Raw genomic sequence first — 27,691 nt, 5'->3', positions numbered from 1 at the left:
GATAATGTCACTTACAGCACTACCCTTCAGCCAGAAAAGCTGCTGGTTGTGATACAGCAAGCACTTAATTAGAGATAATACTTTTTTTTTAAGATGAGAAATTCCCAGAACAAAATTAGGATTTATAACAATAACCACACTTGACACATTTTTTTTCTTATAAAACAAACAAAATCACCATGAAATATTCTCAGTAATTACAGAGGTTATTGTGAGTTAAAAGAAAAACAGAAGCTTCTCATGCATCACTTCTAAACTCCTTTTCCCCTCTCTCTATGGGCTGAAGGCAGTTTACCATCTATCCTCAAGGGAGGGGAAAAGGGAACAGAACATTTTTAAGAGCTTTCTTTAAAGTGGTGTGTGTGAAGAAATCATCACTACAAATCTAAAATGAGGTTACTCTTTAAAAACTCCTAAACTAAAATAGCAAGGGACACTAAACTGCTGAAAACAGATGGTAACTCAAATGCTTAAGGTGATAAAAATGGCTAGAGGATGCTGATAGCATGAAGAAATCAGACTAAAGCCCTCTCATCTCTAGTCACAGCTCTTCATCAAGTCACAACACATCACACGACTACCACTCCCCCTCCTCATCACATTGAAAAAATAAAACCCACCTCTAATGCTTTTAATGCTACTCAAGTTTGTTGAAAAATAAAGTTTCATTTGGCTGCCGTTGCTACTTAGTGTCTAGCTTGGCCATTTCTTGCACGTAGATGCCAATGCTTTCACTGTCAAAGAGCAGAAAGTAAATGTTCTTCAAGGAGGAAGAGCTGGTGCCATCAAAATGGGTGGAGATAGCTCTGAGAGTCACCTGGGCTGCCGTCTGTTTTGGGAAGCAGTTTCTGTGTGGGAGGAGAAGAGAAGAGCACAGGTGAGTGTCACACCTGGGCAGGCACTATCACAGAATTACAGAATCATAGAATTAATTGGGTTGGAAAAGACCTCCGAGATCATCCAGTCCAACCCTTGGTCCAACTCCAGTCCCTTTACCAGATCATGGCACTCAGTGCCACGGCCAATCTCACTTTAAAAACCTCCAGGGATGGGGAATCCACCCCCTCTCTGGGCAGCCCATTCCAATCCCTGAGCACTCTCTCTGCAAAGAATTTTTTTCTGCTCTCCAACTTCAATTTCCCTTGGCAGAGCTTGAGCCCATTGTGCCCCCTTGTCCTGTTGCTGAGTGCCTGGGAGAAGAGACCAACCCCCACCTGGCCAGAACTTCCCTTCAGGCAGTTCCAGATAGTGCTGAGGTCACCTCTGAGCCTCCTCTTCTCCAGGCTAAACACGCCCAGCTCCCTCAGCCTCTCCCCACAGCACTTGTGCTCCAGTCCCTTCTCCAGCCTCGTTGCTCTTCTCTGGCCCCGCTCCAGCCCCTCAATCTCTTTCCTGAACTGAGGGGCCCAGAACTGAACACAACACTCAAGGTGTGGCCTCCCCAAGGCAGAGTCCAGGGGAAGGGTCAGTGCCCTGGGCCTGCTGGCCACACTAGTTTGGATCCAGGCCAGGATCCCATTGGCCTTCTTGGCCACCTGGGCACACTGGTGGCTCCTGTTGAGCTTCCTGTCCCTCAGTCCCCCCAGGTCCCTCTGCCTGGCTGCTCTCCAGCCACTCTGTGTCCAACCTGAAGCGCTGCAGGGGGTTGGGGCGGCCAAAGGGCAGGACCTGCACTTGGCCTTGTTGAACTTCATCCCATTGGAATCAGCCCATCTCTCAAGTCTATCCAGATCCCTCTGCAGAGCCCTCCTGCCTTCCAGCAGGTCAACACTCCCTCCCAACTTGGTGTCATCTGCAAACTTGCTGATGATGGACTCAATCCCCCCTATGCACACGTGATGCTGAGAGCAGCCAGCCAGAGCTGCTGCCAAAATAGTGCCAGTTGCAGTCTGGCATTATGCAAGTCCAGAAGCAAACCCCAAGGTTTTGATAGCAATATTCACCTGCTTCTGTATTAGTCTCCTTGATGGCATAGCTGCTGTTTTCATTTGCTTCTGCTTTTTATAACCTCACAAAGTTTTTTTAATGCTCACCCTTAGAATGAAACTTTTCTGTGCCTTGCTGGGCAGGCTAGAAAGTTCAAAGGATGATTTCTTTTTTTTAGCTGAAAACTGAAAAAAAAAACCCAAAACATCACCTACTTAGCTGACTGTGTAAAAATGGCACTTTCACCTTCTGTGTATTCAGTGCTGTGTGGTGATTCCACTGATCAAAATACAGTTTTAGTTTCATTTTACTCACAACTGGACTGGACTATGTACTCCACTCTTTGGCCACTGCTACTAAGATCAGCAGATAGATACCAAATTAAATATAAGTATGTGAACTCTAACACAAAAGAACAACTTCTGCAGTCAGCAGGGCTTGTCTGAAGTTTTTTGTGATCAGAGACCAACAAACTGCTGGTTTAAAAATAAATAATAAGATGAAAAAAAAGAAAAAGAAAAACACTTTGAATTTCTTAGTCAAGCACATTTTGTTTGCTGGCTACTACTGAGACAGGAATGTGTAGCTTCACAGCTGGTTTCATAGTTCCCTTTTTAAAGTAGATCTACATTTGAGAAACATTGATTTGCTTTTGAAGAAAAGAGGTTTTGTGTGACTTGTCTGTTTAATATATATTGTCAGGGTGACTTAAATGAACACCCCACATCAACCTAGCTCAGGTTGCAACCCTGTTACCCACCCTCAGTGTTATGCTGGTATAATCTTATTAGTACAAATACACTTTTAATAAGACTCCCCACAGCAAAATGAAGGGACACAAAACCTGAGGGGGTGAAAGCCCATAGCAGAGGAATGAAAATGAGTGCCTAGCAATAGAAAACACAGCAAGGCCACTCAGCTCTCCTGAGGGGTGGCTAATTCCTCTTCCTAAAGGCTTTCTGGCAGCTTCCTGCAAACACTGGCTCGAGGCTGTTTTCCCCTGGAGCAGCACAGTGTCAGATGGCACGGGCAGGGGCAGAGAGCAAAGGGCACCTCTCTGTCACAGCAGCAGCTCTATGCCATCTAATCACACCACTGCTACCTGGCACAGGACCCTCCTGTGCAGCCAGAGTCCTCCTACCTGCCGCTGGGAAACGGGGGGAAAGCCACAGACTTCAACTTCTTGTCTTCTGCAGCTGTTAGGCAGTTCTTTACAGTCTCCTCGAGCTGCTCTTCACACTTGTCCGAGCCCCACTGTGGGATGTGACAGTGGATGACAAACTTTGCTGCTAGGCCGCTAGACTGAGTGAGTGCAGCTAACACAAACGGAAACGTGACATTTAGTTTGGAACAGAAACCACCCTGCAGCGACCTCTCAACCCAACGTACCTACTTAATTACATCACCTCTCCAAAGAAATGCATTTGGAATTAAAACACGCCACAATGGCTCGCTTGCAATCATCATCTCACTGTCTCATCATCACCTTTGTGATCAGTGGTTGTTTCTTTGGAGATCAAAGAACCCAGGGCTCATTTGGTTAGCACACAGTTATTCAATAATGGTTTTCAGCTCTCTCATTCAGCACGGCCTCTGGGTTTGTTTTATGCAAAGTGTCAGAACCTTGCCCTGAACACAGTAGCACTAATCCCCCAGCAGACATTTCTGCAGTGCTGTCAGTGAATGCTTTGCACAAATATCCTGCATCACCATCATAACACAGCTCCAGAGTGCTGGGGAGTAATATTTAGACCTGCTTTTCATAGCTGGGTAATTTCAGATAAGGACATGAAAATCAAAGATGTCCCCACCAGTTTATGTCCAATTAGATTAATTCTTCAGAAAGCCTAATATTTTTCCAGGACCTGCAGAGTCCACAGCATGGCATCAGTTTGCTTTTGTTGCAACTCTGACCTCAGCACTACTGGAAATCTGGGTCTTAGGAATCTCAGATTAAACACTCTAAAATTAGCTGAGCAGGATGAAATTAGCCCAAGGATGAAAAACTTGGGTGTATTCACATGTCCACCATCACAGAGGAATTCTGTTGCAGGCACAGAGGAATTCTGGGCTACTTAAATTTCAACCAACTGCCTTAATAGCCAAAGAGGAGTTTATCTTCTAGTTAGGTAGTGATGTTGACAGAGAAAAGTAGTTTACTTTCATTTTATGGCAGATGAATTTGATTAGATGTGAAAGTGAAGCAAATTATCTCATATAAAAATTTCCCTATCATTTAAGATCATAAAACTAGGCTATTCATTTAGGAAATTTCCAAAACTAGATTATTTAAAGCATTTAATTTCTTGACTATTGAGATACTAAGCCAAATAAGACATATTGTAACTTTTCTCCCTTTGTCTTCCAGCCACCATCAACCCCTATAAATTGGTTTAATTTGTCCCCAAAGGAAAGCAGAACCTCAAGTCCCAAACTATTCACTGCTACAGGTGTGTAAAACCCTTGCAGGGAGCTCTTCTAATAATTTGGCTGTAGTGCCTGAGCAACTGCTCTTTCAAAAATTAGTACAAACAGGGTAGAAAAGATGGCACATTGGTGACAGCACAAGATCTCCTTAGTTTTTGGACTCCTGCAAACAGCAATTGCCTAAGATAAATTAATCAGCCCAAAGACAGATTGTGCACAGCACACAGGTATCCTGTTCTTCCTTTTTTCCCTCTCAGCAGGCTCTCCACATCAACAACAGCTTCAAAGAAGAAACATTTACATCACATAAGCAAAGGCACAAATATTATCAAGAACACACCAGAATGCTCAGAGAAAAGAACATATAAAATGAGCTGTATCCAAAGGAGACCTCAGTATCCTTTTTACCTTCAGCAACTTCCAAAGGTCCTTGAGATTTGCGAAGCTCTTTCACTGTTTCTAAAAACTCTTTTCCTCCAGCCTTTTCCAACGCCTTGCCTGCAAGGACACAGAGCAAAAGGCCTTGGCTTTGGAGTATCAGTGTGGAAAAACAACTCTACTCTATTTAAAAGAGCTCTGTACACATATTATCCTGTCTCCCTCTGTCAGCAGCAGCTGATGTTTGTGTTTGCCACTCTGACTTGATACAGATAAAATTTACTTTTTATTGGCTCTGAAGAGTCCTGTATGCTATTAATGGAAATTATTGTAATATAAATATCTGTCAGAATGCTGTCTTATTCTGACTTATGGCTAAAACAGTGAGGATTTTCAGGACTCAGATTTCCAGCCTTCAATATCCACTCAACATACAAACCCTACTACTTGCTGAAACAAACAGCTGGGCTGCCAGTGAAGGTCTTGATGACTCCAAAACAATGATCCAATAGCCCGTTACTGGATTGTGTGCCCCTCTATGTGACTAATTAACAGCTTTTTATCTCCTTCCTGCTTCAATTTCCATATTTGTAATATTTCCTTATTTCACATGAGCAGTATAAGGCTTTGTACATGAGAATTTCTAAATTTTATATATATAATATATAGATTTTATATCTCTCTCTCAATATATATATTTATATATTTTGAGAGAGAGAGAGATAGATTATATATGTATACCTATATATAGATTATATATATTATAGTGACCTATAATGAAAAGCATAATTGGAAGTGTTATTAATATACAAGTTTTGTAGGAGAAATTTCAGAGGCAAATATAAAAATAAAATCCAATCAAGACAGCACTAATGGTTATTTACACCTTTGCTGCTCATGTGCTTCAACAAATTATCTGTGTTTTGCTGCTTGTAAGGCATCATTAAAATAAAAATAAATTAGTGATTAGCCTGTTATACCTAGTCAGATCCAGCCTGATTTTCAGAAGTGTTGTAAATGATATTTATGGCCTGGGGAAGATTCAGATGAAACAGGATGGGATCTCAGCAGGCAGCCAGTAGACCAGCTACTGTTCCAACTCTAGATGTGTGTTTTCTGCGTGTAGCAGAGCCTCACCTATTTCTTCCTTGAGGTCTATTTCAGCAGTTGTGGGGTGAACGATGCCTTCTACTTTCATGGAGCCAATATGGCTGATGTCACTCTGTGTCAGAGAAAGCTGAAAAATAATAATGAGAGGGTGGGAAAAAAGAAAATAGTAATGAGAGTGCAAGAGTATTTTCATACCAAAAAAACTAAAATGAAAGAAGGTTGGATTCAGTATTTCAGAGATGAGTTATTTCATTCTGTTCAGTATGTGTGAGTCTGATTTTCAGCTTTTAATTAATTAATTTGCACACCACTCGGGTTATTTGGTGATATGCCCACAGCTTGGGATTTCATAGAATCATAGAATGGATTGGGTTGCAAAAGACCTCAGAGATCATCCAGTCCAACCCTTGGTCCAACTCCAGTCCCTTTACCAGATCATGGCACTCAGTGCCACGGCCAAGCTCAGTTGAAAAACCTCCAGGGATGGGGAATCCACCCCCTCTCTGGGCAGCCCATTCCAATGCCTGATTACTCTCTCTGGAAAGAATTTTTTTCTGCTCTCCAACTTCAATTTCCCCTGGCAGAGCTTGAGCCCATCGTGCCCCCTTGTCCTATTGCTGAGTGCCTGGGAGAAGAGACCAACCCCCACCTGGCCAGAACTTCCCTTCAGGTAGTCCCTTTGCTCCAAAGAAAGTTACTGCTAGAAAACTCAATGTTCCAGCAACACACTTTGAAGAAAAAAAGGACTGATTTTGGAAATGCTTTCGTTTAAAGAGAAAAACATGGAAATTAAAAAGTGTTTCTCCTGCAGAACCACTTGCCCTCAGAGAACTACTGTAAGGGGGCTGAGAAGATGGGCTGAGCACCATCCTGATCCATGAAGCCTTCACAACTCACACAATTAATTTCACAACCCAAGTAATTATTTGTCCTCTTCTGGCACAAATAGTAATAAAAATTACTATATCTCCATAGCTAAATGTGTAAGAAAAACTCCATTTTAATTTTTAGGGTTCAAAAATTAAGGCAGGCAAAAAAATTCCTTTTGTTCTTGGAGAGTACAGTGGAAAAAACATAAATACAGGGCACAGTTGATGGAACACCAAGGAGATGTATTTTGGTGGGACAGTTTTTTAACTCTGGCCAGGCAGGATGTCACAGCCTGTGCTGAGATGGAGCAGCAGGAATGTTCTGCAGCTCTGGGGAGGTCCTCAGTTGGAACAGAGCAGAGTCCCACATCCACCTTCAGATGGAGCAACCAGGCTTCTGGCACAAACCAACAAGCTCTGGGTGATCCTGGGGCCTGGCCAAGAAATACACTTTGATAAATAATAAATAGCCTAGAGGTTTAAACCTGGTTTGGCAGCATGTCAGCACAACACAGACAAATCCAATCCAGTACTGCTTAGGCCAAGAAATGAATCAGCATGGATCTCTGCAGAGGGGCTGACCAGCATTGTTCTTGGAAATCTTTTATCTGCAGACATATATTTGAGACCCTGCCCATGACTTAAGTGAGTTTTGGCTTTAAATTTGACATCACTAAGGGAAAACATAGAGAAGAATTTGTAGTGCTGTTGGATCAAAAGCATCCTTTTGTTTATGCCAGGCCCCAGGGCTGTGATCCCAATCCTTTGTATTACCTTTTGTCCTGGCACAAGGCTCTTGGAGGACAAGATAGTGAAACCATCCCCAGGTCCATCTTCAGATGTTGAATTTGAAGCTCCTTCTTTTTCATTGTCCTTCTGTTTGTTCTAGTTGAGGGGAGAAAAAAAGCAAGGACTCTCAACGGAAAAAAAATAATCAACATATACCATTATTCAGTAATGGATAGATTTAATCAGTTACTATAAATCTCATCTCTTCAGATCAATATATCACTCACAGCCTTTTAATCCTCAAAGATTATGTAACAACAGAGGCCTGCACTGTTTATATAATACTAAACATCAGTGGTTCATCTGAGGCATTACATGCATTTGTAGTCACATTCAGAGTCGGGGCACCCACACCCATCTGTAGTTTTACTAACAATTCAAGTTGTATTTATAGGTGGGGGTGTGTGTTAGTTTATTTTTGTTGCTAACAGAGCAGAGCTCACACTAAATCAGACTTAGTAACTTAGTAACCCAGTCAAATGTCCCAATCTGAAGAAAAAACAACTTTACGACCTGAAAAAAGGTCTCAGTTAATAAATCATAAATCCTTCTTGCTGCTTAGGACAGCAAACATACCAGTCCCAGAGGGCTGCAGGAGCATCTCCTCACATCTTTCAATATTTGCTTTAAGGTATGTCAAGAAGCTAACTCTTTCTAACAAGTCCAAGGTCTGATGTGCATAATTCAAAGTAAGATGGTGGCTGAGATCAACAGGCAGAGGCATCCTATCCAACTTCCTATTAAACAACTCCATTTTCTTTTTAAAAGTTGTTTCTGTGTGTCCTCAGCTATGGAACTGTATTAAAGCTCAAAGGCCTCCAGAAAAATGTGCCTAATGCAAGTATAAAAACCCTAAGTCAAAGCTTAGTATCATTTAATCCTTCTCAGTCAAATTTAGCAGTGCATGTTCTGGAATGGCAAACCAAGAGCACCGATCTGAGTTACTGTTTTACCAAATTAAACAATTTTGGATAGTGATAGAGGATGGGCAACCACAAGGGAAGGTGCAGGGGTCAAGTTCTGATTCACTTATTCTTCTTTTAAAACACACTAACAATGGCACAGCTCAGAACACGTGAAACAAAGAGCTTGTCACAATGACAGTGACAAACCACATCAGGGCAAGTTTTCTGGACACTGTAAAACCTTTAATGGCAACCCAAGTAACTGTGCAAGGCTGAAAGGCATGACATGTCACCAGTAGACAATGTTTTAAAAGACAGCTTCCTTTATTTTAAAAGCAAGAGTTCACTGCCACACACTTGCTGTGGAGGTATCACAGATCACAGACTATTCTGAGCTGGAAGGGACCCACAAGGACCATCGAGTCCAACTCTTAAGTCAATGGCCCACACAGGGGATTGAGCCCATGACCTTGGCATTATTACAGCCAAGTTTTAACCAACTGAGCTGATCTCAGGGTCAAGAGATTCTACACGGTTATCAATAGTGACAGGGAATGTGTACCTGCCTCGTGCTTACCTTCTTGGATGTTCGGGCCTTGGTAGACTTTGCCTTCTTCCCACTCTTTTTGTTCACCATGGATTTCCTCCCCTTCTTCTCAGGAGCAGGGGAAAGGATGGTCTCAGATTTGCCTTTGGCACCTCGTTTCTTGGCTAGAAGCTCAGGCTGAATTCTGGGCAGGACACCTCCACTTGCAATAGTCACACCTTTCAGCAACTGCATGGAGAAGCACATTACAAATCCTCCTAGGCTGCAGCACCAAAAAAGTATTAGGGGGAAAATCTACAAAAACAAAGAACTTTGCAGGTGACAGCAAAGCCAGCCAGCACACCCTGGAGAACTCTGCTGCTGTACAGTCTCACTCCTCTTCCTTCCAGTGAAGTGGTCACCTGTCATTGGTGACTCACAAACACTGAATATGGGGAAAATAAGAAAAGTGCCCGTGGGCTACTTCAAAAAATGACTGCACCACAGCCCTGCTCCAAGGACTGGATGCAGATCCCTTTGGCAGGGAAACATGCAGTGAAAGCAAGGAACCCAAGGACCTGCTCTGCAGAGACAAATAGGAATGGGCTGTGATAATTATGTGGAGAACAAAGTCTGACTAATTCATAGAATCATAGAATGGATTGGGTTGGAAAAGACCTCCGAGATCATCAAGTCCAACCCTTGGTCCAACTCCAGTCCCTTTACCAGATCATGGCACTCAATGCCACGGCCAATCTCACTTTAAAAACCTCCAGGGATGGGGAATCCACCCCCTCTCTGGGCAGCCCATTCCAATGCCTGAGCACTCTCTCTACAAAGAAGTTTATTCTGATCTCCAACTTCAATTTCCCCTGGCAGAGCTTGAGCCCATCGTGCCCCCTTGTCCTATTGCTGAGTGCCTAACAGGCTACAATGGGTCTAGATCCCAGTTCACAGGTCACTTTCCCCACAGAGCTGGGAAAGGGCTGAGAGCATTAACAGGCTTTCCCTTCTCTCCTGCCTCTGTTTCGACTTTTCAGTCTGCCTGACTGGAAACAGAGCCCCATGACTTCATGGGCACCACATTTTCATTATTGAAAGCAGAGAAATTAAGTGCAGGAGCATTCAAAGTGTGAATGATGTCATCCATCTTTACATGGGGCCTACCAAGAAGAGATACCCTGATGCTGATTGAACCTTTCTGGCACCCCTGAATAGTACAATTCACAGCTCATGCCATGATCTCTGTCCTCACTCAACAAGTTTAGGAGAAGTGATCCTACACGTGATCCTGAGAGTGAGAGAACTGCAAACCACAGCCTGGATGCCAACAAGCAAATGGGTGGGGAGGCAGCAATAGAGACAGTGAGCACATCCCTACCCAAGATGGGCCTCACAGCCAGGATAACAGAAAACACACATTTATACAGCTTTTGGGGAAAAGTTCTTACATAAGGCACATTTTCTTTAAGCATTGGATGTCCCTGAGGAAAAAAGGAAGCATCACTTCTACTCACTTCAACAGGACTCACAGGCTACAATAAAAGCAACATTTATGTCCATAAGATTTAAAATGGGTATCTCAGAAGCTCTGGTTTTGCTTGCTTTTATTTGAGGGCACAATCTTGCCTTCTGCTCTGATAACTGCATTCATGTGTCAGACTAAATTGCTTCCAGCCTTCCATGGTAGCAGCTTCCCTTGTGCATGTAACTCCTACACTGAAATGGGAACAGGTACCTGATTCAGTTCCTCATCATTTGCAACTGCCAGCAGGATGTGTCTGGGGGCAATTCTCCCTTTCTTGTTGTCTCGTGCCGCATTTCCCGCCAGCTCCAGAATTTCAGCTGCAACAAATCAAGATAAAAATGAGCAACAAAAATGCAGCTTGTGTGCATGCTGCATACACATCTTACTTTCCTTCTTAATATCCATTTACCTTCTCAGGGATGTTCCAAGATTTAAAGGGTCTTTGCTATGGAAAGGCAGAAACCAAACTCCACTTAATTATTTGTAAATTTAGGTAAATTAATTTGTCCTTCCAAATTCCCTAAACTTCATTCACATAATTTCTTTTCCAAGACTAAAGTCAGAAATCTCTATCAAAAAGACAAAAAAAAGCCTATAAAGATGTACATTAGTAGTCCAAACTGTAGCAGTAGTGCTGCAACCAAACAGTCAGGCATGCAGTGAAACCCCAAACCTGGCACAGACAGCTCTGACAAACAGCAAGGATTCTCAGGACCAGGTAAGATGAAGACTGAGGTGCATTTGAAGAAACACTTGGAAAGCCAACACACCAGCCAGGCACTGCTGGAATTAAAGGGCATTGGAGATCTATGAGAAGCTTCATTTCAGAACAAGATACAAAAGATTTGCCTTAATTGCAAGCAGAGACAACACAGGAGCTTCAGTGCATGAAATATTGATAGAAGGCTCCTCCTACATCTCTGGGAACTGGAGGTCACTTCAAAAGTAGTTTTTTCTAAATTAGCAGTAACATTTACACTGCAACCAAAGTCACTGAACTTTTCCTAAGTATTATGGAGGAAATACAGACATATCTTTCTAAGTTTATTTGAACTGTAGCAATTCATCAGTATAATTCATTAACTTACACAGTTTCGCCCCTACTCAGAAGTTATTTCTTGGGTAGGAACTTCACTGAAACACTGAGAAAGAAGAAGGGACTTATTTTTTTCTCCAAATAATCATAAGAATAGTATTCACACTTTGGTTCATTTTGAAAGCATACAGTGTCCTTGTCTTTTTGGCTTTGGGTTTGTGTTTGCATTTGCTTGTGTTTTGCATTTCACACAGGGGTATGAAAATTACAGCCTATCAGTCTCCTATTGATATCTTACTGATGTCCTAATGTTATCTCACTCCTTTTTATAAACTAAATAAAGAACTATTATAGGAAGAACTTTCATGAAAAATCTAGTGGAAATGTACCTAATGCTGTCTGGCTAAAATCCAAATGATTTCAACATGAGGTTTAGCTCTTAGGAAAAACACAAGCTTTCAATTTCACTCAGTTAAGAATAACAAAAATACATACTTGTCTTCCAGTTTTCACTAGCACACAGGATATATATTTAACTGAATGCTGGAGATGTAAAAGCCTTTTGTAAAAATTTATATGCATATTTACAGTGAATTGTAAAAGTTAAGGCAGGAACTTCTCAGTTCTATCATTTCATAGAATAATAGAATGGATTGGGCTGGAAAAGACCTCCAAGATCATCAAGTCCAATCCTTGGTCCAACTCCAGTCCCTTTACCAGATCATGGCACTCAGTGCCATGGCCAATCTCACTTTAAAAACCTCCAGGGATGGGGAATCCACCCCCTCTCTGGGCAGCCCATTCCAATGCCTGAGCACTCTCTCTGCAAAGAATTTTTTTCTCATCTCCAACTTCAATTTCCCCTGGCAGAGCTTGAGCCCGTGCCCCCTTGTCCTATTGCTGAGTGCCTACAGTCTGTTCTGAATGTTAACAGAGACTGAAAAGAAATTCTGCATAATACAGGTATATTCACCCCCAAGGGGCTGGAAGTTTCAGACCCTCTCCCAGACCTCTACCAGTGGAGCTGAGGCAGCAGGAGACAGCAGGAACAGATTCCATCCATTGTGCACACCAGCAGAGAGCAAAAGAAGAGAGACCCAGGTTTCTCCAGTGGGCTTTGCAGATTTATGCTGATAGCAGAGGAAAATTGTACCAGGAAAGAAAAAACAAAGTCCAGAAGGCAACACATACTTACCTGCGTGGGAACTGAAGTTCTCTCAGGTGTGCCAACAACAGGCACATCCTGCTACCTGTGTGCTCACCCCACTGCCCCAGGTTTGGGTCCTTTGGCCAGCAGCATCCTGATGGTGCACTCAAATGTCCTCTGCCTAATGTCAAGAGCAAAAAAGGCAGAACACTCAAATGCCAGCCATCCATCACAGGACACTGGGAAGAATGGAATCCCAGGCAGAGGTGATGTATGGCAGATGGTGGCATATATATGCAGTTTACCAAAGGATGCCAAATATCTGCACAGGTAAATAATTGCCTTACCTCCTTCTAATGATGATTCATATGCATATTTTTCTAGTGGTGGAGGCAAGGACTCATAGTCTTAATAATATAAAATGGCACTTGCAAGAGGCACATCAAAACTGGAGGCTTCAGCTGTCACATCCTCTGATGATGATAATGGATCTCTAAAGAAACTGCTTTACATTTCAAGCAGAAACAACTTAGCTGTTGAGGTTACCTGAATTCTAAGAGTATTCTGAGAATAAAGAACCTATAAGAAAAACATGTACTACAACTCTTGGAAAGCTCTCTTGGAACTGGGCATCTTGATATTCTCAGCCATAAGTTGCTTTTTACTTTACATGCTCTCAGCAGTAAGAATTAAAGTGAAATCTGAAATAATCTTGCTTCCCTCAAGATTCAAAATCCACAAAGATGCCTCCACACCAGAAGAGTAACTTCAAATCCAGTCATCTTCAGTGCAGGTGGCTACAGGCAAACCAGCTCCTTCAGGGACTCTGGCACACAGGGGTGGGCTGGGCTACAGAGCAGTCTCCAGAACTCTCCACTGGCTCCACTCAACAGATATTTTTAAAGTATTTTAAAGGAGCCTTTTCTCCTCTTGGATAAGCACTCAGACCAGGGAAGAATGTTAACTCTCTTGCAGCTGACAAGAGCACCAGCCAAGCCATGGCCTGAATGGGATTACATCTCCTCATCCTGTGACACAGCAGAAAAAGAAGTTTCTTTACCTGATGGATCAACAGATTTTGAGTGTCTGTGAAGAAAAAGCATCCTAGCCAGGCCAAAGGTATTTGTGCAGCTGAGCTCAGCCTGCTTTTGTGAACCTGGACTAATAAGAAAGGACTATGAGAATTACTGAGAGCGAATGGGAAAGATTTCATACAGGTTATCTTGTTTTCCACCTCCCCTTTAGGATAAATTGTGTCAGTTGCTGTAACACCACATGTACAAATCTACCAGTAACACCTTTGCCCTGAAAAAACAAATCAGATGATGGAGCCCTTGGTACTTCATTTGCACGTGGAAAACTCTGCTGGGGTTGTCTCTTCACAGCAGAGGGTATGCCAGGTGAAGAAGGAAGCTTTTGCTGGAGGTGTGTCCTACCCTAATTTGGAGGGGATGGCTTTCCACTGACATCTTCCGTGAGTTCATAGAATCACAGAATGGATTGGGTTGGAAAAGACCTCCCAGATCATCAAGTCCAACCCTTGGTCCAACTCCAGTCCCTTTACCAGATCATGGCACTCAGTGCCATGGCCAAGCTCAGTTGAAAAACCTCCAGGGATGGGGAATCCACCCCCTCTCTGGGCAGCCCATTCCAATGCCTGAGCACTCTCTCTGCAAAGAAGTTTTTTCTGCTCTCCAACTTCAATTTCCCCTGGCAGAGCTTGAGCCCATCGTGCCCCCTTGTCCTATTGCTGAGTGCCTGGGAGAAGAGATCAACCCCCACCTGGCCAGAACTTCCCTTCAGGGAGTTCTAGACAGTGCTGAGGTCACCTCTGAGCCTCCTCTTCTCCAGGCTAAACACGCCCAGCTCCCTCAGCCTCTCCCCACAGCACTTGTGCTCCAGTCCCTTCTCCAGCCTCGTTGCTCTTCTCTGGCCCCGCTCCAGCCCCTCAATCTCTTTCCTCAACTGAGGGGCCCAGAACTGAACACAACACTCAAGGTGTGGCCTCCCCAAGGCAGAGTCCAGGGGAAGGGTCACTGCCCTGGGCCTGCTGGCCACGCTAGTTTTGACCCAGGCCAGGATCCCATTGGCCTTCTTGGCATCAAATCTCTGCTCAAACACAGAGAAGCAGTGAGAGGTTTAGAGAAGTTCTCTTGAATGTTTTAACACAAAAAAAATACAGTTCAACCTGCTTCTGTGAAACAGCTAAAAAGCCAGACTCCCTTGCTGCCACCCTCCCAGATTTAGCCTGAATCAGGTCCCCTGCATTCAGCCTTGTATCCCAAGTAACCACCATTTCCTAGTTGCAAGTCCCTGAGAAAAGAATGGCTTTTGTATCACTGAAGCATCAGATAATGCTAATAAAATTTACCAGTTTGACATATAATACCCCTTTAACAACAGCCTTGGAAAAACATTTTGTTTCTATAGGCTTCCCAAAACCAAAGATTTTATTCACACTAAATATTAGGAATAACTAGATCAGAAGGGTTAGATGTTGCAACACTATTTTTTAAATTGAACTCTCCACCTCTGTAATATTTCCAAAGAAAACTCTGGACAGAGCACAGAAACTTTGGTTTGGAAAGGCCACTATCCACCAGCAATAGGTGTTTGCTCAGAAAACATATTCCATTTTATTACAATATCTACAGGGATGGGGCAAGATGGGGTTCTCTGCTGAACCAAGCAGCTTAAAATAGCATTCCTTTACAATTTATGTGGGCTCCCAGCCCACACCTCCAGCAATCTTCTTGCCTGGTTCACTACACACTCTTTTTTTTCTAAAACAAAGAGTAGGCTCACATGTAATCTGCCCATATCATATTAATGATTTAAATTAAACTGCACTCACTAGCCAGAAGCAGAGCCAAGATATACATTGTTCTAGTTCAGGTAATAGGTCAGCAGTGCTGACCATAACTCAGTCTGCACACACCAGATGTGCTGCTGACAATTTATTACTGCACCTTGTAATAATTGCCACAGCTCAGAACAAGCAGCTCCAAATGTTTATCCCAGAAACCCCTTTGAATGCTCTGGATCCATGTGGAGTGGGAAAAGAAAAAACATACTCCTCCTCCCCAGACAGAAGGTCAGCAGAGTCACCATGCTGCACGTTATAAAAGTTAGTGTGATTTCTTCAGCACAAGCAGTACTTTGTCACTCCAGCTCCAGAAGTAGCCTCAGGAAAAAAAAATCAATTCTTATCCTGCAATGTACCAGCACAAACAAGGAAGTGTCTGTAAAGTGCTATTAGGCATCATCAAAAATTTAATTTTAAAGGTAAAATTGTGAAATTAGTGAAATGTAATAGTGAGATTTGTATTTTTCGACACCTTGGAAAGAAAATAAAGCTTCTTTGTCTGGTAGTGAGAACAAGTTTTCATGTGAAAAAAAGGCAGAGATGTTTACATAAAGCCTGGCATGCTCTGACATGGACACCAAGGCTCCATGCAAGCTTCTTCCTGCTACTTTGGCAATCAACTATGCTCCTGAAACACAATGCACTCAGCTAATTCCATCCAGGCTGTGACTCCTCACAGATTCTCTAATGCACCTCAGTCTTGATCCGTAACACCTGAATAACCTGAACTGGAATCCTCTCTGCACTGGGAGCTCTAACAATTTGCTAAAATGCTATTTTCCATCATTAAAAAAGAAACTGAGCAGATGTGACTATAGGACACTCTGAAATATTACAATACAGAAGCACAGGATATTCTATCACCATGTGACATTGGCCCCTTCCTCTGAGTTCAGTTTCAGAAAGGAAGGAAAAAGAAAATTTGGAGTACATGGGAAGATTTAAAACCTGAAGCACTTTCTTTATATACTTCAGCAAAGCAAAAGGGTTTTTAAAATACAGCATAACAACTTTTATATTTCATAACACTTTTGACACTGTCCTGCAAGGAAAAATGCAGCCAACAGAAGAGTTTGGTCACTTAAAAAGCACAAAAGATGGACAAGGTGAGTTTACTTTTTTCTCCTGTTATTCATAGTTGGAAAGGACCCACAAGGGTCATTAAGTCCAACTCCTGACCCTGCACAGGACCATTTCCATGTGCCAAGAGGATCATCCAAGCATTCCTTTAGCTCTGCCTTGGTGCTGGGACCACTGCCCTGGGGAGCCTGTTCAGTGCCCAACCACCCTTAGGCAAAGACCGTTTTTCTAATATCCAACCTAAACCTCCCCTGACACAATTTACACAGAATCACAGACTGTTCAGAGTTGGAAGGGACCCACAAGGATCATCGAGTCCAACTCTTAAGTCAATGGCCCACACAGGGGATTGAACCCATGACCTTGGCATTATTACAGCCAAGTTTTAACCAACTGAGCTGATCTCAGGGTTGCTCCCTCAGGTCCTGTCACTGGTCACATTTAGGTGTATCAAAAGTTTAATATAATAATAGAATACCAGTTTTCTCTCCAGATAGTGACCAAGCATGGGGCCTCTAAAGGAGAACATTTCCATCCTCAGCCTCTTCAAGAAACAAATTAACCTCCTCAGCATTCTCAGCAAATTTCAATAATGCTGCACTCGCAGGGCCTGATTTTCAGAAGTGCTCCACACGTTCCTGTCCCATCCCCTGGACATGCCTGGCTCCTGTGCCAGCACCTGCAGGCCCAGGTTCTTGGTTTACCTGCGAGGTACTCTATGACAGCTGCCATGTACACAGGTGCTCCCACACCAATCCGGTACTTGTAGGTCCCTTTCTTCAGGTAGCGCATCATCCTCCCCACGGGGAAAATAACCCCAGCCCTGCTCGAGCGAGACAGTTTGGACATTTTCTTCTTCCCACTTCGGCCCGACATCCTGCAGCCTTGTGCTTCTCAATCCTCTGCTGATTCCTGACACCCCCTTGCTCCAAATCCACGAGCTGCAAGAGAAGACAAACAGGACTGGAGTTCGGCATGTGAGAAACATCTTTATGCATAGTTGTTGTTCCAGAAGGGAAAATAATCCAAGCCCACCCTCAGTACAGAATCACAGACTATTCTGAGTCGGAAGGGACCCACAAGGATCATCGAGTCCAACTCTTAAGTCAATGGACCACACAGGAACCCATGACCTTGGCATTATTACAACAAAGTTTTAACCAACTGAGCTGATCTCAGGGTCATAACCTGAGGCATTATTCATTAAAAGTTGGAAAATTGGAATATTTGCCATAACTTTGCTTTTGAACTGTACTGTCAGCATGGCAGTATCAGGAGGAAAGAAAACAAACCTCATTTTCTCCTTATTTTTCATGAGATTATGGGTAAGTGGACAAGCAGCCCTGGTGTCTGCCACTCCACTCCAAAGCCTGCATGTGGTTGTAGTTACACCCCCAGTTCTCACTCTCAATCAAATCATAGAATCATAGAATGGATTGGGTTGGAAAAGACCTCCGAGATCATCAAGTCCAACCCTTGGTCCAACTCCAGTCCCTTTACCAGATCATGGCACTCAGTGCCACGGCCAATCTCAGTTTAAAAACCTCCAGGGATGGGGAATCCACCTCCTCTCTGGGCAGCCCATTCCAATGCCTGAGCACTCTCTCTGGAAAGAATAACGGGGATGTTTTAACTCTGTTTACAAAAATTGGGTTTGACTCCACTTTGATAGCTGCCCTGGAGGCCTAATTATGAACCTCTCTGAAGCAAACAAAGAGTGGGTCTGCCAGAGATGGTATTTCTGTCAATGAAGGCACAGCTACTTCACTCAAAGTATTTATCCACCTCAGTGAAAAAAGGAAACACAAGGAGGGAAATAATTTGGAAAAAAAATATACGAATTTAGGTGATATTGTTAAGCTTTTTCACAATCTTCATTATGAACAGCTTTCCAAAAAAAGAAAAATGTGTTTCATTTGACACCACTACAAGTCCTTCAGAACAATCAAGATTCACCCAAGGAGGGTATAGAAATCTGTGTTTCATTCTTATCCTGCTTATTACAAATCAAGTGCATGTACAAAGAGAGTCACCTGTCCCATACAAAGCCAGAGATTTCCAGAAACCATCTCATCCATAATAACCAAAGCCAAGGGGCAGTTTCTACAATAACCCAACTTGAACGCCGGTTTTGTTTATGGTATCAAGGAAATAAAACCAGTAGGAAACTATAAAACCCTGGCATGTCCTTGTGTATCAGCATTTTCTTTTTATTCTTCATGCAACCTATTATGTGGGCATGATAAGAAAAGTTGGGAAAGATTAAAGCAGCAAACCTATCAGGCAGGGACATGTCAGAATTGGTGTTGCTCATCATCCCACTCCAAGCTCCCTGCTGACTGCCAGCCTGGAATCACGAGTGGTGGTAACAGAGCTCAAAGGGAAAGGGAAAGGAGTGGGGAGACAGGATAATGGTCTCCAGAGATGGAAGAGGATGCTGTGAAGGTGGAGAGGGAGTGTTCCCCACAACAGTGACTCTTAGGGAAGCTGTGTAGAAGGGGGAGAGGAGAGCACCAGACTTAATCACAGAATCACAGACTTTTCTGAGTTGGAAGGGACCCACAAGGATCATCAAGTCCAACTCTTACGTCAGTGGCCCACACAGGGGATTGAATCCATGACCTTGGCATTATTACAGCCAAGTTCTAACCAAGTGAGCTAATCTCAGATCAGATGGGAGGCAGCAGAACCTTCCCAAAAACAGTTGCAGAATATACATCAGAAGTCACCTGGACATCACTGGATCTACCTTGGGACAGGAGGCTGGACCAGGTGACCTCCCAAGGTCTCTTCCTCAATGAAACTTGCAATTTGTGACAAACCCTTTATAAACTTTCACTTTCATAACAATAACAACCATTAAACCTGTCCTTTTAAGTTCGTGATAACTGCACTCAAACTACTGAATAAACGTGGGCTGGGAATTACGTTTGTAGCCATCAGAGGAGCCAATTTCTGGAACAGCCTTTTCTTCTGAGTCATACAAGCAACAGTAACTCATTTTAAGGTAGAGCTTAATAAATGCATGCAGTAGGGTAAGAACTGATTCCTGCAGTGCTGGCAGGGCAGTTCCATCAAGACCCAAGAGGTCAGCCCAGCACTGAAATCCCTACAGAGAGTACACCACATGTATCAACATCATATTAAGCTCACCTCTCATATGCTTGTTCCTATAGTACCAAATCCCAATTGCATGTGAATCAATGGGAAAAGGCAAACATTAAGAGATTACATCCACAGTAAATACCATAGTTGTACTTTATCTCTGTGATAGAAAATCAAAACATATTTGTATTTAACTAACTGCACTGCCCTGGGGCATGCTGTAGCATTATATAAATTTATGTTTAATTACGCACTTCTGGCTTGTTCTTCTGTTGCCTCACTGAACTTCCAACCCTGCCTACTCCGTTATATTCCCCTTCTCTCTCAAGGCAAGCCTCAGCCATTTTTACTCCCCTGCTGCCAAGCCAGCTTTTGGAGTCCCAAAATATTTCTCCAAATACACTGCAGGTTATGATTGTGGAAATTTTTGAGATACATTTGTTAATACAAAAGAGGCTTCAAAACTCTGCTAACACTGTCTCTCTCCTTCTTCTTTGCAACTTACATGGACCAGGGTGCACTGAGGAGTGACACACACAACAGTGTGTCTTGTCTTGAATCCTACAGGAGGAAATTTTTGGTAGAGAGCCAAGCTATGGCATAGTCACATCAGCTCCTGTGAACCTGGACAAAGAAATGTGCACATCAACTCCTGTGGGCCTGGACAAAGCAATCCCACAGGCAGGGATTTGGCTTCCCTTGGAGGATGCCCATGAGCTCAGCCCTACCATGGTTAGGTGGGGCACTCACCTGGACTACAACCAACAGGTAAAGAGCTACAGGTTGGGCACTGTCATCTTAATTGCTCTGACAACACAGCCAAGCCTGAAGGGCTTGTCATATGAAAAACTCTTGAGTCTACCCCCATGAATTCCCTCTGTGCCAGCTGATTCATCCTCTCTGCGTCTGTCCTTACAAACCACAGCCTTCCATTTAAAGTCGTACCTTCCCGTCCATGCAAAGTCTGTCCTCGCTGAGCTGGAAGAGCTGTGCCTATATCTGGCTATCCTGACATCATGAAGCCTGGGCAATTTAAAGCAATTACTTTTCCCAATCCCTTAATTGGTCACAGCACACTCCTACTCTGACATGACTCCAACATCCCTGTGTTGCTATGGGGGATTGAGCAGCTACCACATAGAATCATAGAATGGATTGGATTGGAAAAGACCTCCCAGATCATCAAGTCCAACCCTTGGTCCAACTCCAGTCCCTTTACCAGATCATGGCACTCAGTGCCACGGCCAATCTCACTTTAAAAACCTCCAGGGATGGGGAATCCACCCCCTCTCTGGGCAGCCCATTCCAATGCCTGAGCACTCTCTCTGCAAAGAAGTTTTTTCTGATCTCCAACTTCAATTTCCCCTGGCAGAGCTTGAGCCCATCGTGCCCCCTTGTCCTATTGCTGAGTGCCTGGGAGAAGAGACCAACCCCCACCTGGCCACAACTTCCCTTCAGGCAGTTCCAGACAGTGCTGAGGTCACCTCTGAGCCTCCTCTTCTCCAGGCTAAACACCCCCAGCTCCCTCAGCCTCTCCCCACAGCACTTGTGCTCCAGTCCCTTCTCCAGCCTCATTGCTCTTCTCTGGCCCCGCTCCAGCCCCTCAAGCTCTTTCCTGAACTGAGGGGCCCAGAACTGAACACAACACTCAAGGTGTGGCCTCCCCAAGGCAGAGTCCAGGGGAAGGGTCACTGCCCTGGGCCTGCTGGTCACGCTGGTTTTGATCCAGGCCAGGATCCCATTGGCCATCTTGGCCACCTGGGCACACTGGTGGCTCCTGTTGAGCTTCCTGTCACTCAGTCGCCCCCAGGTCCCTCTGCCTGGCTGCTCTCCAGCCACTCTGTGCCCAGCCTGGAGCGCTGCAGGGGGTTGGTGTGGCCAAAGGGCAGGACTTGCACTTGGCCTTGTTGAACTTCATCCCATTGGAATCAGCCCATCTCTCCAGTCTATCCAGATCCCTCTGCAGAGCCCTCCTGCCTTCCAGCAGGTCGACACTCCCTCCCAACTTGGTGTCATCATCTCTCAGAGCAATCTGGGATGGAAACGGGGTAGACTTCTGCAAGCTGGGCATTCCTCTGTTGTGTGTCACCTTCTTCAGAGCCCAATCAGCCAGAAACGTTTTCCTTCTGCCTGCTGGAGAGACAGCTCTGCCTCCTCCACTCTCTCAGGTGGGTCTGCTTTGGCCACTTGGAGGGTCTCTCCTGCACAGACGTGACCACCCTGTTTTCTCCCACCAGTTATCAGCAGAGGGTGAGGACTGCTCCACAAGGACACTGGAATGATAGATTGCCCTGGGATATTCCTCTCACCATTGTGCCATTTTGCATCCCACACCAAATCCCAGTAGATCAAGCTCTACCACAGATACCTTACAACTGCTTTCCAGTCCTTGCTAAAGATCAAGTTTTACCACAGCAATCTTAAAACCACTCTCTAGTCCTTCCTACACAGGTGCTCAGAAGAATAAAATTTCATAATCATCTTTGGGCAGAAAAGCACATATAATTTTTGGAAAGTATGAACAACTTGATGACACAGAAACAGACTGAAACCCCCAAGAGAGCCTGAACTTGGCCAGAAAACAATTTTGGAAATTAAGGCATCAAGATGGGGCAGGAAAGCAGGGATGGACATGAGAGAGTTCAGTGCAGTACAAAATGCCTAAGTGACACCAAATCTAATTTTCCTCTAAGAAAAAACCACAGAAAAAAGTAAAAAAAATTAGTTTGAACAAAATAGCACCAAAACTCTTGCAACACTGGTAGAGAAAAGTAAATTCTAAGGAGGAGAAATTGCTTTTTGTTTTTAAATAGCCAAATGGATTTTACAAAGGTGATGTGGGATTTCCCAAAAGGGATTCAAAGTATGTGGCCATTATTTAACAGCTGTTACCCAAGAAGAGCAGAGTGGTTTGCAGAACCAGGTTGGCATTACTCAGAATCCCAGAATGGTTTGGGTTCGAAGGGACCTTTAAAGCCTCTGCAGTTCTACCCCCTGACATGGGCAGGGACACCTTCCACTATCCCAAGTTGCTCCAAGCCCTGTCCAGCCTGGCCTTGGACACTCCCAGGGATGGGGCAGCCACAGCTTCTCTGGGCAACCTGTGCCAGGGCCTGCCGACCCTCACAGGGAATGTCTTCCCAGTATCTTATCTGAATCTCTTCCTTTTAGTTTAAAACCACTTCCCCTTGTTCTGTCACATCTGCCCCTGTAACAAGTCCCTCTCCCTCTCTTTTACTGAAGTACTGGAAGGCTACAACAAGATCTCTTTGGATCCTTCTCTTCCCCAGGTGATCCCCCTCAGCTTTCCCAGCCTGGCTCCAGAGAAGAGGGGCTCCAGCCCTCAGAGCATCTTGACTCCCAAACATTGAGAGAACTCAAAACTCATCAGGCCAAGACTGAAATAAATGACATGCAGGACTATCAACACACCTGCACTTCCCTCACCTCCAGCTAAAGATCTACTAGAACAGCTGGGAGCTGACAAGGAACCCAAAGACGTTGTTGCTTAGGCTGCTTAAAACCTGGTTGTAATAATGCCAAGGTCATGGGTTTAATCCCCTATGTGGGTCACTGACTTTAGAGTTGGACTCGATGATCCTTCTGCGTCCCTTCCAACTCAGAACAGTGTGAATTTAAGAATTTCTATGAATATATGTGAAAAAAAAGCTCAGGAGACCTAAAGCAGGTGCTCGTTACGAATGGGCAGGTGAGGCACAAGCAAGGTACAAACAGTGCGCTGTTCAGTGGGCGGGCGGGGCGTCCCTCGGGCCCCGGAGCCAAACACAGCGAGCGCGTCCCCAGGGGCCGAACCGTCCCAAGCATCCCCAAACACCGGGGGTCTCTGCAGCGGCAGCTCCCCCTCACACAGCACAGGGCGGCTGAAGGGCCGGACCTCGCTGATGACCCAGACCGAGCCTCCGGACCTCGCCGAGCGCTGCCGGGCCCGGGGAACACCCCGGTGGGCACCGCGGCCCCCTCAGAGCCCGCCCAGGCCCCGCCGGGCCCGGGGAACACCCCGGTGGGCACCGCGGCCCCCTCAGAGCCCGCCCAGGCCCCGCCGGGCCCGGGGAACACCCCGGTGGCCACCGCGGCCCCCTCAGAGCCCGCCCAGGCCCCGCCGGGCCCGGGGAACACCCCGGTGGCCACCGTGGCCCCCTCAGAGCCCGCCCAGGCCTCGCCGGGCCCGGAGAACACCCTGGCGGCCACCGCGGTCCCCTCAGAGCCCGCCCAGGCCCCGCCGGGCCCCGGGAACACCCCGGTGGCCACCGCGGCCCCCTCAGGGCCCCCTCAGAGCCCACCCAAGCCCCGCCGGGCCCGCCCGCCCCGCGCACGCCTCGCCGTTGCCCAGACACCGCCGCCCCGCCCACGCCTGCAGCTGATTGGCCACCGCAGCGGCCCGGACAGGGGAAGCAGCGCGCTGATTGGTCGCCAGTCGCTTGACTGACGGGCGATGGGCTGGGTGAGTGTGAGGACGGGCTGGGGGGCCCGGTCGCGCAGGCGCGCTGAGGCGCGGGGGAGCTGGAGGGTGGGGGGACCCGGGGGGTGTGGCCGCGGCTTTTCCCGCGCAAACGCTCCCCCCCCACACCCCCACCCCGCCCTCCGCCGAGGGTTCGCCCGCGGAACGGGGAGCGCCGCGGGGGCGAGGAGGAGGCAAAGAGCGAGGCAGAGCCGCCCCCCCTGCACACAGACAGAGAGAGAGAGACAGAGACAGACATACCTTCCCGCCGGCCCCGCGCGCGCCGCCGTCTCGCGACACCCCCCCCCCCCGCCCTCACGGCCGCAACCACCCCCCCCCCCCCCCCCCATCTCCCCTCACGCCCTTTCCCCTCACGGCCCCGGCCATGGCCGGACCCTCCCGGAGAAAGGCATCAGCGGGAAGAGAAGGAGGAAGAGGAGGTGGGTCGTGCGGCCGGGCAGAGAGGGAAGGAGAGAGGAGGAGCAGGGCCGGCCTCGCCGCGACCCCCGGAGCCCCCCGCGCCGCCGCTCCCCTCACCTGCCGGCTCCCGCCGCCGTCGCCGCCTCCTCCTTCTTCTTCTTCTCTCTTTTTTTCCTCCCCCTCTTTTCGTCTTCTCCTTGCCCTCCTCCCCCCTCCCCCTTCCTCCCCACTTTCTCTTTTCGGCTCCCCCCGCCCTCGCTCCGCCTCGGCAGCTCTGCCCGTATTGTATGTTTCGATGGCGATGGCGGCTGCTGGTGAGGGGGGCGGCAGGGGTTTCCTCCCGCTCCGCACATACCGCCTCTAGGAGGAGTCACTGCAACCCAGGCCCGCAACAACCCCCCTGTCTTGGCTGCCGCCCTCCTTGCCCGGGCCCCAGGGCCGCAGTGGGGGCAGGAACCCCCTCCCCGCCCAGCACAGAAAGGGTCTCCTTGCCCTCAGTCCCAGTGGGCCTGTGGTAGTCGGGAGCATAAAAGGCAGAAATCCTTCCCATCCTTTCCCAGGGTGGAGGAGTTTGGAGGCAGAGAGAGGTTTCAAGGCAACCCCAGCTTGGGCTAAAGCTCTTGGATCGCCTGGGTTTTGTTACAGGGAGCCACCCATCCCTCTGTCCCTTTAGCAAGGTGACCTGCGTGCCTTGCCACGGTGCCTCCAAGCCAAATATTCCAGCACCTCCAAACCGGCTTGGAATGGCCATAACAAAGAGTGCTGGCGGCTCTTTGTGTCATCTGGTGTTGGAGCGTTCCGGGCGCTCACAGGCTTTGCAACTCATCCATGAGGGCTGCAAACTTCATTTCCCTTCTAAATGAAAGCTGAGGGCTTTTCTTTTCTTCTCTGCAGTCACATGGATTTTCAAGAGCTTGAACTCCAAGAGACGCAATAAGCGATTGTGTTACGAGTCTTGGCAGTGCCAAATCCGTGAGCATGGGATGGCACAAACAGAAGAGTGCAGGGCTGCACCTCTGTAACTCAGGTATATTTTTAGCTGAAACTGGGTTTATATTATCATTCCTATACAAATACTTTGCACAGATTTCACTATAAAGACATTTGAGGGCTACTGTAATGCACTAGGAGATATATTATTAACCCAGACCACTCCAGCTCGCAGTGTTAGTTTAGGAGGGTGTCTGGGAACAACAGTGATAAAGAGTCATCCAGGCTTTCAGATTTCCCTTTGTTGCTGTAAAAAAATCACAAAGATTCACAGCAGTTTGGTTATTGACTCTGCCAAAGTAAACTATTTTATGTCTGTATAGAATTGGATTTGGTGGGGGAAAAAAAGGAGTGGAATATTCCCTCAGGTTATATTAATTTTGAATTGAACCACCTTCTGAAGAAAAAGGGCATGAGTTGAGGACCTGCGTTCTTCTGGGCTGCTCTGTGACCTTGGGTACAGCATTTCACTATACTCAGCTGTATTTTGACTGTCATTAAAATAGAAATAAAAATATCTTGTCTGTTTTTAAGCAATGAGGAAGAGCTTCAACACATTTCTGTGAATTAATGCTTTGGAGTCTGCTATCTTACCTGCTTCTTTCTGAAAACAAGGTCAGGATGCTTTGAAACCATAAGAGAAAAACACATGTATGAGTGACTTATTTTACAGGTAATAGGAAGTCTTACCTGGATCTTCCCTGCTGAGACTTGGAATTTAGCAAAGGAAAAAGGTACCTGTAGACTTATCAGTGTATTGAACCATATTGGGAGGGTAGGAGGAAGCTGAAGAAGATTTTCAAGTACTAAGCATAAAAATGAATGACAAAACTCATGTGAAAAAGGAAAAAAAAGCATTTACATTTTTCTACTTCCAGATACACGTTATTGCATCCAATAACCCTCACAATCATGGAAATGGTACATGGCTTTGTAATTAAAAGTGGTGTATAAGCATCCCAAGTTTTTGAAACATTGCCTGTTTGCTACAGCTTTAACATCAAATAGTTGCTGTGTGATAAAAACATAAACGTGTGGGAGGCCTTTCAAGGAAAAAGAAAGTCAAACTTTCAACATTAGGACAACTCACTCTGTTTACAACAACATTTTTCTGTTTATATACATTTCCCATAAGGAAACAGGAATGCTGGAGATGTGTGAGAGAGGAGATGGAAGATTTTCACAATATAACACTTTTTATCTTTAAGCCTGTCATAGATGTCTGAATTTAAATACCAATTTTCCTACTGTTGTGATTCTTAATAGTTCCATAAACTCAATTTCCCTTCTTTATTTCTCCAGTAGGTAACACCCTATCCTTAACCTAAATATTAGCCCCATTATATGGATGTTTTATGTTGCTTCAAGTATTCCTAGAAGATTGAGTTGCTTTTTGACACAAGAATAAAGAATTTTTGAGTAGAGCAGATCAGACCAAGGGAGTTACCAGGTCTGAATTGCTCTGCAGTAACCACACTTCTGGATCCAGGAGCTGGAGTTGGACCAAGGGACTGGAGTTGGACCAAGGGTTGGACTTGATGATCTCGGAGGTCTTTTCCAACCCAGTCCATTCTGTGATTCTAACAGTATTTTTGAGACTTCTGCCCTGCCAAACCGACTGACATTTCCCCCCAAGTTCCACAGTTCCCGGGCTGACGGGCAGACAGCAGATGGCGCAGTTGCCTCAGGATATCAACCCAAAACCCACCCCCAAAATGGGAAGTGAATTCACCTGTACCTGAATTTGTGGGTTATGATTTGCATGTGGCATCATTTACAAAAGACAGAGACTGTGTGTACGTAAACAGGCATTTTTATAAAAGGGAGAAGAAAGTATGTACATCACAGGTAACAAATGCAGACTGTACTGGAATATGTATGTATGTATTTAATTTATAAATTAAAATGGAAACCTTGCTAAAACATTGACACAAAGGAGTAAAGCTTCAACACAAGGATGAGGAATTCATCAGACACCTCTTGGCAAACAATGGGATTACAATAGATATGATGTATAGTTTACCATTACAGCTACCCAGCCAGAGACATTTTTCATTACCTCCTGCTTGGCTTTTAGCCCTCCTTTGGTTTTCCAAAAGTCCATTCCCCAAACTAACTTCCTCTTGGAAT

General features: G+C 45.5%; 1 protein-coding gene and 1 long non-coding RNA gene across 4 annotated transcripts; one reads left to right on the top strand and one right to left on the bottom strand.

Moving 5' to 3' along the window:
* Positions 1–70: 70 nt before the first annotated feature.
* Positions 71–24,908, bottom strand: MACROH2A2 (macroH2A.2 histone). Of its 2 annotated transcripts, XM_071563613.1 has the most exons (9): positions 24,689–24,906; positions 17,292–17,528; positions 10,669–10,775; positions 8,982–9,179; positions 7,485–7,595; positions 5,869–5,968; positions 4,762–4,851; positions 3,068–3,242; positions 71–848 (listed from the first exon to the last, which is right to left on the bottom strand). In XM_071563613.1, the coding sequence occupies exons 2-9, from the start codon at positions 17,461–17,463 to the stop codon at positions 683–685; spliced, it is 1,119 nt and encodes a 372-aa protein (XP_071419714.1). In that variant the 5' UTR covers positions 17,464–17,528; positions 24,689–24,906; the 3' UTR covers positions 71–682. The 2 variants fall into 2 exon arrangements, with proteins under 2 accessions (XP_071419714.1, XP_071419715.1); XM_071563614.1 differs by lacking the exon at positions 71–848 and having other exon boundaries at positions 3,075–3,180; positions 24,689–24,908.
* On the top strand, positions 24,505–27,512 carry LOC139675662 (uncharacterized). Of its 2 annotated transcripts, XR_011698516.1 has the most exons (4): positions 24,505–24,591; positions 25,466–25,598; positions 26,235–26,295; positions 26,864–27,512. It is a non-coding gene; the product is annotated as an uncharacterized lncRNA (long non-coding RNA). The 2 variants fall into 2 exon arrangements; XR_011698515.1 differs by having other exon boundaries at positions 26,235–27,512.
* Positions 27,513–27,691: the final 179 nt, after the last annotated feature.

This window comes from Pithys albifrons, chromosome 9 (assembly GCF_047495875.1).
Source record: "Pithys albifrons albifrons isolate INPA30051 chromosome 9, PitAlb_v1, whole genome shotgun sequence".
NCBI classification, from domain to species: Eukaryota; Metazoa; Chordata; class Aves; order Passeriformes; family Thamnophilidae; genus Pithys; species Pithys albifrons.
The sequence above is the reverse complement of the archived record's forward strand: the minus strand, read 5'-3'. Positions and strand labels throughout refer to the sequence as shown.

Excerpts from the sequence above, each read along its gene's own strand:
- MACROH2A2 (XM_071563613.1), bottom strand. The coding sequence starts at position 17,463 with ATGTCGGGCCGAAGTGGGAAGAAGAAAATGTCCAAACTGTCTCGCTCG. Across the intron at positions 7,596-8,981 it reads AGGCCCGAACATCCAAGAAG|AACAAACAGAAGGACAATGA; the intron begins GTAAGCACGAGG and ends CCCCTCAACTAG. Across the intron at positions 849-3,067 it reads CCCCCGTTTCCCAGCGGCAG|AAACTGCTTCCCAAAACAGA; the intron begins GTAGGAGGACTC and ends CCTCCCACACAG.